Source organism: Aythya marila, assembly GCF_965140915.1.
Source record: "Aythya marila genome assembly, chromosome: 8".
NCBI classification, from domain to species: Eukaryota; Metazoa; Chordata; class Aves; order Anseriformes; family Anatidae; genus Aythya; species Aythya marila.
Window position 1 is genome coordinate 15,635,086 of NC_139049.1, and position 15,450 is coordinate 15,650,535.

The 15,450-nt window shown below is 40.5% G+C and overlaps 1 protein-coding gene across 4 annotated transcripts in view; it reads right to left on the bottom strand.

Moving 5' to 3' along the window:
• The window catches only part of HMCN1 (hemicentin 1), a 194,409-nt gene that overhangs the window by 139,648 nt on the left and 39,311 nt on the right, over nucleotides 1-15,450 (bottom strand). For all 4 annotated transcript variants that reach the window (XM_082766273.1, XM_082766274.1, XM_082766275.1 and 1 more), the window contains exons 5-7: nucleotides 6,264-6,435; nucleotides 4,274-4,380; nucleotides 333-453 (exon numbers count right to left, since the gene is read on the bottom strand). In XM_082766273.1, coding sequence (XP_082622399.1) covers nucleotides 333-453; nucleotides 4,274-4,380; nucleotides 6,264-6,435 — 400 coding nt within the window. The remainder of the gene's footprint in view (nucleotides 1-332; nucleotides 454-4,273; nucleotides 4,381-6,263; nucleotides 6,436-15,450) is intronic.

A 15,450-nucleotide genomic window follows, 5' to 3' on the forward strand; every position in this document is an offset into this window, starting at 1 on the left:
CACCATGCCACAAAGAGAAAAGCTTTTTCTTAGTGTCCAAAAGTTAACAGAAACAGAGTTGCAATTTTGAGGCATTTCATAGCAAAAATGCCAGGATTTATGGGACATTAAAAATAAAAACCACAGAGCTAACACAAAAATACATGGCAATATGATGAGAGAATAACGTTGGCTGTTCTCACACATTCAAAGCCCTAAGAACAAGAAGGCAGTGGCCTCAAAATTATCACAGTTTGCCACAGAGATCATCCTAGAGTTCTACTTGATTCTGGCAGCCTCAACATACTCTCAAAAGAGGTTACTGCTTAGCATAGAATAAAATGGAAACAAACCTTGCACTGGCCTGCTGGATGTTTTCTTAAAGTCTAATGTTGGCTTCTTAGAAAACCCAGCTCGAAAATCAATAGTGCTGAGACCTGTGATCCGAACAGAGTGCCTTCCACTGCTCGATGTCTGAAAAAGCAAGTTGAAAATCACAGGCACCATGAGCAGTTCAGAAGTTTCTGAACCATCCACCAAGTTCAGTAGATAGAATTCAGCTTTCATTAAAAACAAGACAGAATGGAGGCCTACATCAAAAGTTATACATAAGAAGGCCATAATAATGCTTCACTTTTAGATAAGGCACCTGACAGCTGCAGTGTCTGCAAAAAGAGCCAATTGATTTGTCTCTGAGGTACACAAGTCCAACAATTACTTGTATCATGTCAGTGATGGTAATTGGAAAACATGTCTGGAAGTTAACATTTTGGCTACTTGGAAAGTATATTACAAAACAGGAAATTAAACCTAAGTCAAAAGGAAAAGTCAGTGTAAATTTTTCGCTTATGTACAGAAATAACAATTTATGTCCAGTGCTACAAAAATTTATAGCACCTTTTCTATTTAATAATAAGATCATTTTTTTTTAAACATACACATAATCAATCTTATCTGTGAGGCATATGCAAACATTGCAGGCTTTGCATATCCTGAGGTAAGCTGCATGTACAGACCAGTCTCATTCAATACTGCACATTAAAGTTCCTCTCCTTCCTGGTCAAGATCTCCGTTGGAAAGCAGAGGTTGCAGAAGTACTTCTTGCTCCTCATCCTGCCTGTCCCTACCCTGCCTTAAGCTCATTCCAGTTCTATCAGCAAAACCCCAGAGCACAAAGCACTCCCAGCCAGCCACTCTTGCACAGTGCCGACCACTCTGTGAAAAGCCTTTGTTTGATGTTGTCTGGGGGTACAGCGACTTCCATGCAAGTCCTCAATTCTGCAATTTTTGATTCGCCTTCTTTGAGCTACCTTCTGTCACTGCATGCTGAGAAGGAAAAGGCTGCCTACTGCCTGCCCAGAGTGCCCAGAAGCCCAGGGGCTTTTGTCCTCCCCTACTTCCACGCCACTCAGGTATTAGGGAAAACCGCTGTACTGCACTGAGCACACTTGTTAGACTCTACAGACACCTAACACTGACAAACCCACGGATAATTTCAACCAGAACAGTAGGAAAAGACGTGAAAGGCTGTGAAGTGTGATGTCTACAATGCCAATATCTCATCTGAATTTAGTAGAACCTACTCTGATTTTTTCTTCTGAGACAATGCAACCTATGAGACACACAACGTAAAGAAAATCAATATCAAAGTGACATCCTTCCATTAAGATTTATCTAGATAGAGTATTACCTGATCTAACCTAAAAATACATAATTCCTTCAGTTAGCAAGCATCTCCAACACAGCCACACGTTACTATTAAATTAGGCAGTTGTTTCTTATAACTAACTGCCAGGGGAGAGCTGTTCAGATGCTATGACAAATTGCTGTTTATGTGATTAAAACAACCTATTTGCTTCTATTTGGTTGGCCTTTCACCTCAGAAAAAAACTATCTTTAAGGCCTTCTTCTATACAAACCAGCTGTTAACAATACAAAGAAATATTTAAGTGAAGTGTGTGAAACTCATGTTAGCAAGCATTAATTAGCAGTTAAAATTTTGTTAGATACAGTGACAAAATTATTTTTTATAGCCTTATGCATCTGTATTAGGAATATACATTGCAATTAAACATTTCAGAAGGCTTTTCCTTGCACTCTTAAAATCTTAAGGCAAATGAAAAAAGCCAGCGTAAACAACCCAAGGAAAAATAATCCATTGGGAAATTATTTCTCTTTAGGAATTATTCAGACTTTTGGATACTTGTGAAGTTTTAAGGCAACAATAACCGTATCAAATATTACCATTTATTAACAATAAATGCATCTAGCATTTTTGTAACTAGAAGCTGGCAGTGCTATGCAAACACCTAAGAATAAACTTCATCCCAAAGCACTGCTTTCCAATTAGTAATTTTCTATTTTCAGTAATATGTAGTTTATCAAGGATCGCTGGAATTGTACATTAGTGTTTCTCCTCCCAGGCTGGATGACTGAAATAAGAATAAACAGATATATGAACAGTTCCAGCACAATACAAAAAACAAACACATATTTTTCAAATGAGTCAGGAAAAAATGCCTTCTTGTCTGGTAAACAACAGAAAATAAAAACTGCCCCAAATGCATCCATAAACATGTTTGAAAAGTGCACAGTTTTGTTTGTTTGTTTGTTTTTTAAAGTAACAAAAAGCACTCATTTTTATATTTGTTTCACACAACTGAAAAAAATCAAGCTACAATGGCTAAATAATTTTTAATTGCATAGTTATATTTATGTATTTATATTTACAATGATGGAGATATGCAGCTGAATTAGGCTTTAAGGAATGCACTCATTAAGCAGAAATTTTCTGGACTCATTTGTCATTACACTCCTTTGAACCAGCTGCATTTGGCTACAAAGTTGACTTGATCACAAGTTTTTTCTGCTGATTCCTCACTGCTTTTTCTCTTCCTTTCTCAATCACAAAGATGATCGTTTAACCCTAACCAGGAGGGTAGATTTTGTGGCATGGTTCAGCTAGAAGAGTCGCATCCTACTGCTTAACAACAGACTTCAAGGAAGGCTGGTGACTTCCCACTTCTGCCTCTCCCCCCCAGACTCACCTGCATCACCCCCTTACCTTTTCAACTGGAAACACCTTCCCAACCTACTTTAAAGAATCTTTTGAGTCAGCAGACAGGACTTTGTGGGAGGGATTTAGCAAAAATAAATTGATGCTCCCTCTTCTATTAAATTACTCAGACTGTTCTGTTGAGGACTATCTGATGGTAGGTAATTCAGCAGCGTGACCAGCTTGTCTCGATGTTACACAGTGAGCATTTAAATGTGGCATGCTCTTCTCTCAGCAGCTTCTAGAACCCAGAAATTTGGGTGGCACCATGCAGGCACACACAAGTTGGAGGTCTCTTCCAACCTTGACAATTCTGAGATTGTATGACTTGGCTCAGCTCCCAAAGAAGCCTCAGAGCCTCAATGGCCAATCAGGGCCAGGAAGAGACCCCAGAGCTCTCTGCACTCTGCTTCTCTGTAGGGCATGGAATGTTTATTAAATTGCATGTTTCTCCTAAAAGACTACAAGCTATAGAGCTGAGCTGTGAGACCTAAGGCTCCGACTGCAGAAGTTTGCTCAGTACTCAGTATACCTGATGTTACAAAGTCCAGCAGGACCCAAACCATTTTTTTTTTTTTTTTGCAGATCACCAGGGTGTCTCCGTACCATTTTTTTCAGCATTTCCAGTCCTGGCAGCATACAAACATCCAAGGAGTTCTCTATACAACTCAGCACTTGAGTATTACTGCTAGTCATGTTGATCTTACCTTCTTAATGTTTCCACATCTTTTGGGATTCATTCTGTAACTGAATGTGCTAAGATACCACGCACATGAACAAACTGATTTACAATTACGTAGGACTCAAATAATTTACTGAGAATGAGTTTGAATTAAATGTAGATTTGCTGACTTTGTGAACCCAATAGCAAAAATCTTTGGCCTACAAAGTACATATCATCTCCCCCTTACAGCCCTCTAGACTTTGTGCACAGCAAAGCCTCTCAGTGCCCCTGATCTCTACAGTCTCTGCTCACTAGACATCAAAAAATTCAGTATTCACTTCATCTTTTTTCCATCCAAAGAATTTGACCTAAACCAGTAACTTTTAGTATGTTAACATCTCATTAAGAATTTCATGCTACTGCCTTCAAAATATATCACATATAGTTCAAAAAGGACATTTAATGTAACACAATCTCATCTGTGGGTATCTATGATAAGAATATATAGTAAATCATTACACAACTCTCTTGTAAACTCTGGGATAAGTCATACACAATTTCTACAGTAACTATACCTTAATTGTCCATGTTCCAGGCTCTGGGTCTTTGACGTTTACTACCTTTGCAGAGTTGTGGATATTTAGCAGTTCATTCAGTCCTGATCCTTTACTGATCTGCTTACCTAAAAAACAAACAAACAAAAAGAATCAAACAGAGAGTAAATACAGTACTGCCTAAAAAAAGAGTAAATGTAATATTTTTCTTCGTGTCTGATGTACAGTTGATATTTGATTTACTATTCAGTTGAGTCGATGACATTTGCAACACTCAAAACCCCCTTTAAGTTCTTGCAGGGAATAGAACACTAAAAATGCTCCTTTATTTTCAATCTTTTCATTCACGTGGGAGCCTTAATACAGCCTTCAGCATTACAGTTGCTGGGTTTCCTTACAGCTGTAAGTAAAGCAAGTTCTATTCACAGACAGTACTCAGCTCCCAGTGAAAGAAGGCAGCACAGAAGCAATCTCCTTCAAAGGGGATCCTAGAAGACACTTACCCTAACCCATATGGCAGCTGCCAGCCCTCTCACTGGTCCATCCTGCAGACCTGTTCCAAGCTGGATAAATCCCACAATGGATAAAATCCACAAGTAAAAATATTGATAAGCAAGGTACTCTTGGTAGACAAGAATTAGCCTGTGACTAACAACAGCAGGAATGCTTATAAGGTCCTCACAGAAGATTTAGCCTGTTAGACATCACAGACCTTGACAGAAGTTAAGTTTTCATAACGGACCATACCACACTTAATGTGTACACCTTTCCATGCAAATATACAGATGGTTCTATGTAGGAACAGGTTCCCTGTAGAGGAATTTTTCTCCCCCAAGGCTGACTGAGGAGTACGATCATCAATCAAAACAGGTCTGGATGTTTCAGAGCGCTGAAGCTTAAGTTATGGATGGGATGTTCCAGTGTCAATTTTTAAAAGCTTTAAGACAAGCCTCCACTACATTCAGTTAAACTACATAGATTTAGATGCATGGAGCTAACCTACGAGAAAGGAAAGCAGACAGATGGGGTCAAAGCTTCAGCTGAGCCTCAGAGTTGCACCCAGGATTGTGTGTTATTGTGATTTGAAGGGACACTGAGTAAATCTTTCTTGTAAAGAAAGAAGAATGCCTTAGTGGAGGACACCCAGATTGTATTGCTGGGAAATAATCCCGTGCATAGAATATTTTCAAGATACTATAACTTATGCTATATCCTCAGCCAAAAATCATTCAAGGAATACAAAGTATGATTTAAATTCATTTCTGGGGGGCTGGCTCCAGGTTCCTAAGGCATCAACATAACAACAAACAATAACAATAAACAGTAGATTTGTTGAAAATACTTTCAACTACAAATTAGCACCCAAATACGTGATTCTCCTTCCCCACTACACACTGTTCAGCTACAGATGCAGCATGAGAGAGGATTTGATTCTGAATGCTCTTAGTTCAATGAATGTGGAGCTTGCTTTAGCACTCACTGCATAAAAACAACCATCATATGCGATCCATTAACAATGGTTCAATGAGTATACAAATATAGGATATGAAAAGCAAAAGAAGTAGCCAGAAATTTGGAATGCAAGGACAAATACCAAGAAAGCAGGAGGAGGTAAGAAGTAGTCAGAATAGGGAGGATTTCCGGGTTCCAAGTGATTCTGTATTAAAAAAAAATACATAATAATAATAAAAAATAATTATATATATATATAATTTCAGGATATATATATATATATAATATATTTAAATATATTTATATATATATTTATATTTTTATATATATAAATATTTTATATATATATATATATATATATATATATATATATATATATATATATATATCCTGAAATCTTGGTACTGCCTTTCAAAATTGGAAACACATTCATGGATCACATAAATATGGTCTTCCCTGTTTGAAGGCAGTAGGGATTATTTGTCTTTTTCATTCACTTTAATGGTATCATTAAAAAAAAAAAAAAAAAAAAAAACACAAAAAACACAAACTACTTCACCTAATGAATCACGAATCTCAATTGCTGGTGAAGGACCACTCAAGGACACTGTAACCTCTTTTAGACTTGGATCAAAAGGGATCTGCCAAGTATTTACAGCCATGGTCAAATGGTCTGTAGACAAGAGATGCACTTTGGAGGCTTGAACTGCTTCTTCGACCCATTTCAACACCTATGAAAGAAAGTAACCGTCATTATTCTGTTGAAGTATCACAGAATCATAGAATAGCCTGGGTTGAAAAGGACCTTACAGATCAGCTAGTTTCAACCCCCCTGCTCTGTGCAGGGTTGCCAACCACTAGAGCAGGCTGCCCAGAGCTGCATCCAGCCTGGCCTTGAATGCCTCCAGGAAGGGGGCACCCACAACCTCTCTAGGCAACCTGTTCCACTGCCTTACCACCCTCTGAAAGAAAAATTTTCTCCTAATATCTAACCTAAATCTCCCCTGTCTTAGTTTAAAACCATTCCCCCTTGTCCTATCACTACCAACACATGTAAACAGGCATTCACCCTCCTGTTCATACACTCCCTTCAAGTTGTGGAAGGCTGCAATGAGGTCTCCCCAGAGACTTCTCTTCTCCAAGCTAAACAAGCCCAGTTCCTTCAACCTTTCTTCAGAGGAGAGGTGCTCCAGTCTTTGATCATCTTAGTGGCCCTCCTCTGGACCTGTTCCAAGAGCTCCAAATCCTTCTTGTGCTGGGGCTCCAGGCAGGCCTGCACGCAGTATTCCAGGTGGGGTCTCACAAGCGCAGAGTAGAGGGGGACAATCACCTCCCTCTCCCTGCTGGCCACCTCTTTTTAATGCAGCCCAGGACATAGTTGGCCTTCTGAGCTGCAAGGGCTCACTGCCAGCTCAGGTCCAGCTTCTCATCCAGAACTGTCAATAATATTTGTCAATATTATTAATAATAATTTGTCAATATAATAATATTTGTACTGTCAATAATATTTGTTATTGTTTTATGTTGAAGTACTGTCCCTACTGTCTTGTAGAGATTCCATGTTAATTTGTTGTAATACCCCCAACTTTCACCTAGGTTGTTTTGTTTTTTAAATCATTGGACATCACACAGCTACCACATCACACTCAGCAAAAAGACTGATAAAGCCTAATACAGTGATAATATATTAATTGCAATGAAGATATTCTACAGACAGTGTAAACAGGATTTGCACTCATATCAGCAGGACGCAATAGCACAGGAATCCAAAAAGAACTGACATTATATCACCTCTGCACTTGGAATACATAGGAAAAAGCACCAACACCAAGCGAAGGCACACTTCTGTTTCTACTTCAACTGCTCACATCAAGAACACACACACATAATATGACAAAACAGATCACCTGTAAAAATAACAAACATTATTGCAAACCTACTGAGGGTGCACTCAATCCCCAAATACCACACAATTTTCACAGAAGATATTAGTGAAGGCAAGATCAACATGGTGTTGAAAAGGATTAAAGAAAAATCTCTACAGAGCATCCACACTTACACCGTAGCATTATATTTTCAAATAGACATTAGCAATACAAATGCAAATACAAATTCTGGTCATACCCTACTAATTACCTGAAGCAAGAAGGAAAGTTCCCTTATTCAGGCAAGTTGACTAATCACCATCCATGGACTTCGTTGCTTTTTGTTTGATTGTTTATTTTTAAATCTAAAGCACCTAATACAAAGTACTGTTAGACATGGAATGCAGGACAGAATGGAGAACAATGCTGTGGAAAATAAAGTTCTGTGACTAAAACTGAATTTGTGCTTTACAGAATTTTAATCTTTAACTATACTGTTTTTAATCAACAATTATCAACTAAAAATTCAAAACAGATGTACATCATCACCTAACCTCTCTGTGAGGAAAGCTGGTTCCACAGCAGGCCCGCCAGCCAAGATGGCGGCGCCTTTGTGAAGGCCTCCTTTGGAAGGGAGAATGCTGCACAGTGCTGAGGAAAAGAAAGGGAGAAACAGCCCTGCAGCACAACAGTGACTGCACAAGATTTTGAACCGAACAATAAGCTAACCTGGATGTGTCATGTACCAGCAATGGAGGGCTCTCAGCAGTGTATTTGTTCATACAGTTTATACTACAAATGCCCAGGAACCTTTGCATCTTTGTGCATATGTAAAAGAATTTTAAATAAAGGTCATCATCCAAAAAACATGTGAAGTGGTGGAGGCATGTTTTCATAAATTATTATCCCCATACTACCAGGGATGCCTCACCTGAGACATGCTGAATGTTCCCAGTGCAACGCGAAGCGAAACAGCATTGGCCATGTAACAACAGCGCTGTGTATACTCCACACAAGGGTCTGCGTTAGCAAGGAACTTAAGTGTACTTTAAAAAGAACATACAAAAATGAGAGTAAAATCAACTATGCTACTCAAAGCCTCTGAAGTAACAGTACCCAAGGGAGAAAGATCATTTCTGTAACAGCTAGTGATATCAGCTATTCAGCAACTGTTTACTTTAGATGAGCTGTTGAATGCCGAAACAGAAACAACAAGGCTTCAAAAAGATCCAGCTAACCTTACATTTTACTTTTAAAAATTATATGTTTGGCTCCAAAAATGCTTCCCAAAGTGATTTCAATCTGCTCTACTTACATTACACACTGAGATGACTGTGCCACTTGTTTGTGGCAGGTATATGGAAAGGATTCTAGTTAATTCCAGGATCTTACCTTCACAGGAAAGTTTTTAAACAAATTGTAAAATTTAATTAACCTACATGAATTTTCAGAAGAAAGGAATTTTCCAGTCTAGCTTAAATGTGTTTCATATTAAGCAAAATAAATCAGGTCACAAGGTAAACTTCTGCATCCTTGTAGAAGTTTTACCAATAAGTAAGGCACACTGTTATTTATACACAAAATTCTTTCAAAACTCAGAAGGATTAATGTTATATTCTTGAAAAATTTCTCAAACAAGACTGCAACATTTATATGATAGAGAAGAAAAAAAAAAAAGTCTGATTCACAAGGTATTAATTTAAACAAAGTTAGGTAACAATTTTAGTTCCCCAGAATGCATTTTTTTACGCTCCTCCTCATGATCGCTGCCTAATCCCCAATCCTGACCACCAACTTGATAGGTCTTAGCCTGAGCAGGAACTGCAGCAAGTGACAGGGTTAAGATGGCAACCCACCCATTGACTTAGACCAGGTCCTTCGCTTAGTTCTCACATTTGTAAAGAATTGGAAGGTCCGAACCATCAGCACTTAGCTCACTCCCATTCACTAACCTTGTGAGATGATTCTCTGCAACTTGTTCTGTTTTCTAATAAAATCATTATTTCACAATAAAAATAAACTAGAATTTGATTTCTTCCTAGCGCAGCACAGCAATAACTACAAGGCTTTCCCAACAGGCTGCTTTGCAACAATCTTACTCGCTGCGACGAACCCTGAAATGCCTTTTGTCAGCAATTCTCCCTTCCCTTCCTCTCCTTGCCCCCACCCCCATCTCCCAAAAAAACACAACCAACCAACTTTTTTGTATTATTAATTAATCATAATTAATTTTTAGTTGTATTAATTGAAACTTTTTTTTTTCTTTTACAGACATAGCCACCTGTATTAAAAAGCAGATGGAAAGAACACACAATTCTACCTAGGTCAATCAGGAAACACTACTAAAGCTTGACAAACCATCTCTCCGCATTATAAACCAACACAAGATACCTGGCCAAGATTGGTCTAAACCATTTCTGCACCGAATAAGTGATTTACATGTAAGTTTGTTGGGATTACAAAGACAAAATTACTAATGGAGAACACATATGATCCCAGTGATCCCAAAGCACTTTGCTGGCCTTTGACTTAGCTATTGCTGCAGTCATGCTGAAAAACAGATTTTTGAAGGATCTGGATTTAAAACAACCCAAAGAGGGGGACGCCTTAAAGTGCAGTCACCAAAATTCCATAGCAAAGAGCTTCAACAAAAGAATTTACTGAAAGACATATCCATCCAGATTTAAAACAAAGAGCCTGTGTTTTTTTTCCCCTCCCATTATTTCTCTTAGACTACTACATCCTATTAATTACCTTTAGAAAAGATCCCACTTTTATACAGCACAGCTCGCTTCAAGCCACTATAGTACTATGTTACAGCTTGTAAAATTATGGGGGGCAAGTGGGAAGGTTCTCCAGTGGGAAATTTATCAGCAGCATGCAACCATTTATTTCAAAACAAAAACCTAATCAAAACAAATATTTCTATGAGCCCCAGATATCCTTTTTGACAGAGAGGTGTGCTGAGCCATGGAAATCATTTCAAAAGCTCACATTTTTTTCCAAAGGTAAATTATATGAGGCCTTGTAGCCTATAAAAGTATTAGAAGAATAAAGAACACTTTCAAATTAGAAAAGGTGTTTTCAGTAAACACAGTGAAATGAATCCAATCCTCTTCTACTCCCCTTTTGCTATCTGACAAAAAAGCAATTTCAGTTAACCATCAAGTCAATTCAGACAACGTTCTGCCACAAAATACCAACACCAATTCAAATAACACAGAGAAGAACCTACCCATCAGCCCAGCTCTGCGCATGTCCATTGCTGAAAAAGCTAGTATACTTGTAACTGTGATGCTACTCTGGTTATTCTAAGAAAAGCTGCTGGTCTTTGGATAAAAAACATATCTAGCATTAAAATGGTTCTGTTTCAGCTTCTTCTGAGCCATTCTTCTTCAAACAACAGTCAGAGAGCACCTCTTGGGCATGTTCTGCAAAGACCAGGTATCAACTATTTTTGGCTGTGGAAGGGAACCGATTCTTTAGTTTTTGGCTTTCCTGTTAAGACAATCCAGCATAGTGCTCACTGCATTAAGCCATGCTGATTTTGGAAACTGAATGATGCATCTTACCAGAAATGGGAGTTGAGCATCCTTGATAAGACCCAGTAAATAGTTCATTCATACACAATCAAACTAGATCAGAAGTCTAATCTGAAGGGCCTATCTGTCTGAGTCCATTAGTAATGCAAAAATGCAGGTCCACAGGCTAGTTTCTGCAATGCTTTGTCAAAGTTCATATGATTGAACTACTATATGATCCTGGATGTCTGCATAAAAACAGAAATAAGTTTATACATATTTCCAAGACAACACATTTCAGAAGTTGTAAATCACAATGATTTGATTGATTTCCACAGTTGTATGCTGAATGTGATTGTTTATGGCATTTCTCAGTACATCTGGAAAAGTTTGGTAATAAACTTTATCTAACGAAGTGAGAGAGAGACGACATGTCTGACACAGAACATTTTGAACATACCGCCACCAGCACACAATAAAAATAGCATTGATCTAACAGCAGATGACCAAAATGAGTATGACCAAATCTTTCAGAAAATCTCAACACAGAATTAGCTATGTTCTCTTTCCACGAGAATGGAAAATGACTTTTTCTCCATCTCTACCCTTCTCCCCTCTTCAACTCTCACTTTACAATTAAGAATGTTCATTAATCCATGTCCACCTAATGTCCACCTAATCCATTGCAAGGTTTAAGTTAGCACATAAATGTGATCATAAAACACTTATTTTTTTAAACAGTAAAACACACTGAAAGCCACCCCAAAAATACATTTTTAATATCTCTTTGCTTTCAGAAAGATTTAAAATGAGAGCTTCAGAGAAAAAAATAAAAAATAAAAATAAAAATAAAAATAAAAATAAAAATAAAAATAAAAATAAAAATAAAAATAAAAATAAAAATAAAAATAAAAATAAAAATAAAAATAAAAATAAAAATAAAAATAAAAATAAAAATAAAAATAAAAATAAAAATAAAAATAAAAATATAGTTGTATTTTTAGATCAATTTAAGTCAGCTGAGTTCAAATTAAGGGGATCTTCAACTGGATGGATGAGTACATGTTAACTTTTGGAATCACAGAATTGTCTAGGTTGGAAGAGACCTCAAGATCATCGAGTCCAAACTCTGACCTAACACTAAAAAGTCCTCCACTAAACTATATTGCTAAGTTCAGCATCTAAACATCTTTTAAAGACCTCCAGGGATGGTGACTCCACCACTTCCCTGGGCAGCCTGTTCCAATGCCTCACAACCCTCTCAGTAAAGAAGTTCTTGCCAATATCCAACCTAAAACACCCCGGCGCAACTTTAGCCCATTTCCTCTGATCCTGACACCAGGCACATGGGAGAATAGACCAACTGCCACCTTTCTACAGCCTCCTTTAATGTGCTTATAAAGAGCGATAAGGTCGCCCCTGAGCCACCTTTTCTCCAGGCTGAACAAGCCCAGCTCCCTCAGCCGCTCCTCGTAGGACTTGTTCTCCAGACCCCTCACCAGCTTCGTTGCCCTTCTCTGGACCCACTCAAGCACCTCCATGTCCTTCTTGTAGCGAGGGGCCCAAAACTGAACACAGTACTCGAGGTGTGGCCTCACCAGAGCCGAATACAGGGGGACAATCTAGACCTGCTGGCCACACTGCTTCTTATGCAAGCCAGGATGCCATTGGCCTTCTTGGCCACCTGAGCACACTGCTGGCTCATATTCAGCTGACTATCCACCAATACTCCCAGGTCCTTCTCCGACAGGCAGCTCTCCAACCACTCATCTCCCAGCCTGTAGCTCTGCTTGGGGTTATTGTGCCCCAGATGCAGGACCCGGTACTTGGCCTTGTTGAACTTCATACAGTTGGCCCCAGCTCATCAGTCAAGCCTATCCAGATCCTCCTGCAGAGCCTTCCTACCCTCAAGCAGATTGACACACGCACCTAACTTGGTGTCATCTGTGAACTTACTGCGGGTGCACTTGATGCCCTCATCCATATCATCGATAAAGATATTAAAGAGGACTAGCCCCAGTACCGAGCCCTGGGGAACGCCACTAGTGACCGGCCTCCAGCTGGATTTGGCTCCATTCACCACGACTCTTAGGGCCCGGCTACCCAGCCAGTTTTTAACCCAACGAAGCGTGCGCCAGTCCAAGCCAAGAGCAGACAGTTTCTTGAGGAGAATGCTGTGGGAAACAGTGTCAAAAGCCTTGCTGAAGTCAAGGTAGACCACAACCACGGCCTTTCCCTCATCCACCAAGCGCATCACTTTGTCATAGAAGGAGATCAGGTTTGTCAAGCAGGACCTGCCTTTCATAAACCCATGCTGACTGGGCCTGATCGCCTGCTTGCCCTGCAAGTGCTGCGTGATGACACTCAAGATAATCTGCTCCATGAGTTTCCCTGGCACTGAGGTCAAACTGACAGGCCTACAGTTTCCCGAGTCTGCCCTCCAGCCCTTCTTGTAGATGGGTGTCACATTTGCTAGCCGCCAGTCGACAAGGGGCTAGCAAACCCCCGATAGCCAGGACTTCTGATAAATGAAAGTAAGCGGCTTGGCCAGCTCCTCTGCCAGTTCTCTTGGTATCCTCGGGTTGATCCCATCTGGCCCCATCAACTTGCGTACATCCAAGTGCTGTAGCAGGTTGCCAGACATTTCCTCATGGATAGTGAGGGTCACATTCTGCTCCCCATCCCCTTCCACCAGTTCAGGGTACTAGGTATCCAGAGAGCAACTGGTTTTGCTGCTAGAGACTGAGGCAAAGAAGGCATTAAGCACCTCCGCCTTTTCCTCATCTTTTGTAACTAAGTTCCCCCCTGCATCCAGTAAAGGCCGGAGATTCTCCTTAATCCTCTGTTCTGCATTAATATATTTGTAAAAAACATTTTTTGTTGTCTTTGAGGGCAGTTGCCAGATTGAGCTCCAGATGAGCTTTGGCCTTTCTAATTTTGTCCCTGCACTGCCTCACAACATCCTTATAGTCCTCCCGAGTGGCCTGCCCTCTTTTCCAAAGATTGTAAACCCTCTTTTTCCTCCTAAGCTCAAGCCACAACTCTCTGTTCAGCCAGGCCAGTCTTCCTCACCAGCTCATCTTTGTGCACGTGGGGACAGACTGCTCCTGAGCCATTAAGATTTCCTTCTTGAAGAGCGCCCAGCCTTCCTGGACTCCTCTGCCCTTCACAACCACCTCTCAAGGGACTCTACCAACCAGTGTCCTGAACAGTTCAAAGTCGTCCCTCCGGAAGTCCAATACAGCAGTTTTACTGGTCCCCTTCCTGGCTTCTCCGAGAATGGAGAACTCTACCATTTCATGTTCACTCTGCCCAAGACAGTTTCCAACCACCACATCCTCCACCAGTCCTTCTCTGTTTGTGAAGAGAAGGTCTAGCAGGGCACCTCCCCTGGTAGGCTCAATAACCAGCTGCATCAGGAAGCTATCTTCCACACTCTCCAGAAACCTCCTAGACTGCTTTCTCTGGGCTGTGTTGTGCTTCCAGGATATGTCTGGGAAGTTGAAGTCCCCCACAACAACAAGCACTGACGATTTCGCAACTATTGTCAGCTGTAATGGTGCAGGTGGACCAGGTCGTCCACCTGCTCGCACCTCACACACACAGTCTCTTTCCTCCCCGCAAGTGGTAGCAACAGGCTCAGGCACTCCCTGCACCCGGAAACCTGAACTGCTGCAGTTTTGAGCGGGCAGTTTTGGTCTGGGTGTGAACAGACTTCCTAGAGAGCACACTGTGCCTGGTGTACACCATTGCAGCTGAGCTAGCGGTAGACCGCCGTTAGAGGAGGTGTTCGTATGGGCCGCAGGGGGGGAACGCTCTGCCCTGCCTGCGGGAACTGTCACACCATTCCCTTCTGACGCACCACGCCCTGTTCACCCATGCTCCCGAGGGACAGCTTTTGAATGGCCGGGGAGGGGGCGCTGCTGGCTCCGCCTACGCCTCGTTCTCACCTCGTTCACCTCCCTCGTGAGGGCTGTCAGGTCCTGGCGGCTCCCTCAAGTGGGCTCAGTGACAGAAAAATTAGCCCTGCCTGTCCAATCCCCGGATCTGCCCCAGAGCTTATCGCCTCAGCAAGTAGCCAAGGAGTCTCTACTATAACTAGATAGTTTCACGCATAAAAATAAATTTTGAGGACGTAAAAATACTTGAACGTTTACCAAGGTCCAGTCCAAGTCCAGAACAGAGATTTAGCTCAAACTGTAAATCTTTACCAATTTGCTTTCTGTTTTAAACAAAAACCATCTTCCACTATGTAAGAGTTTTCCAGATACCCTGAGAACTATTCTGCTATAGTTTGATAATTTACCCAGCTGGAATGGATACAAAATTAAAAAGACTGGTTTCATCTCAGATAGTTTCA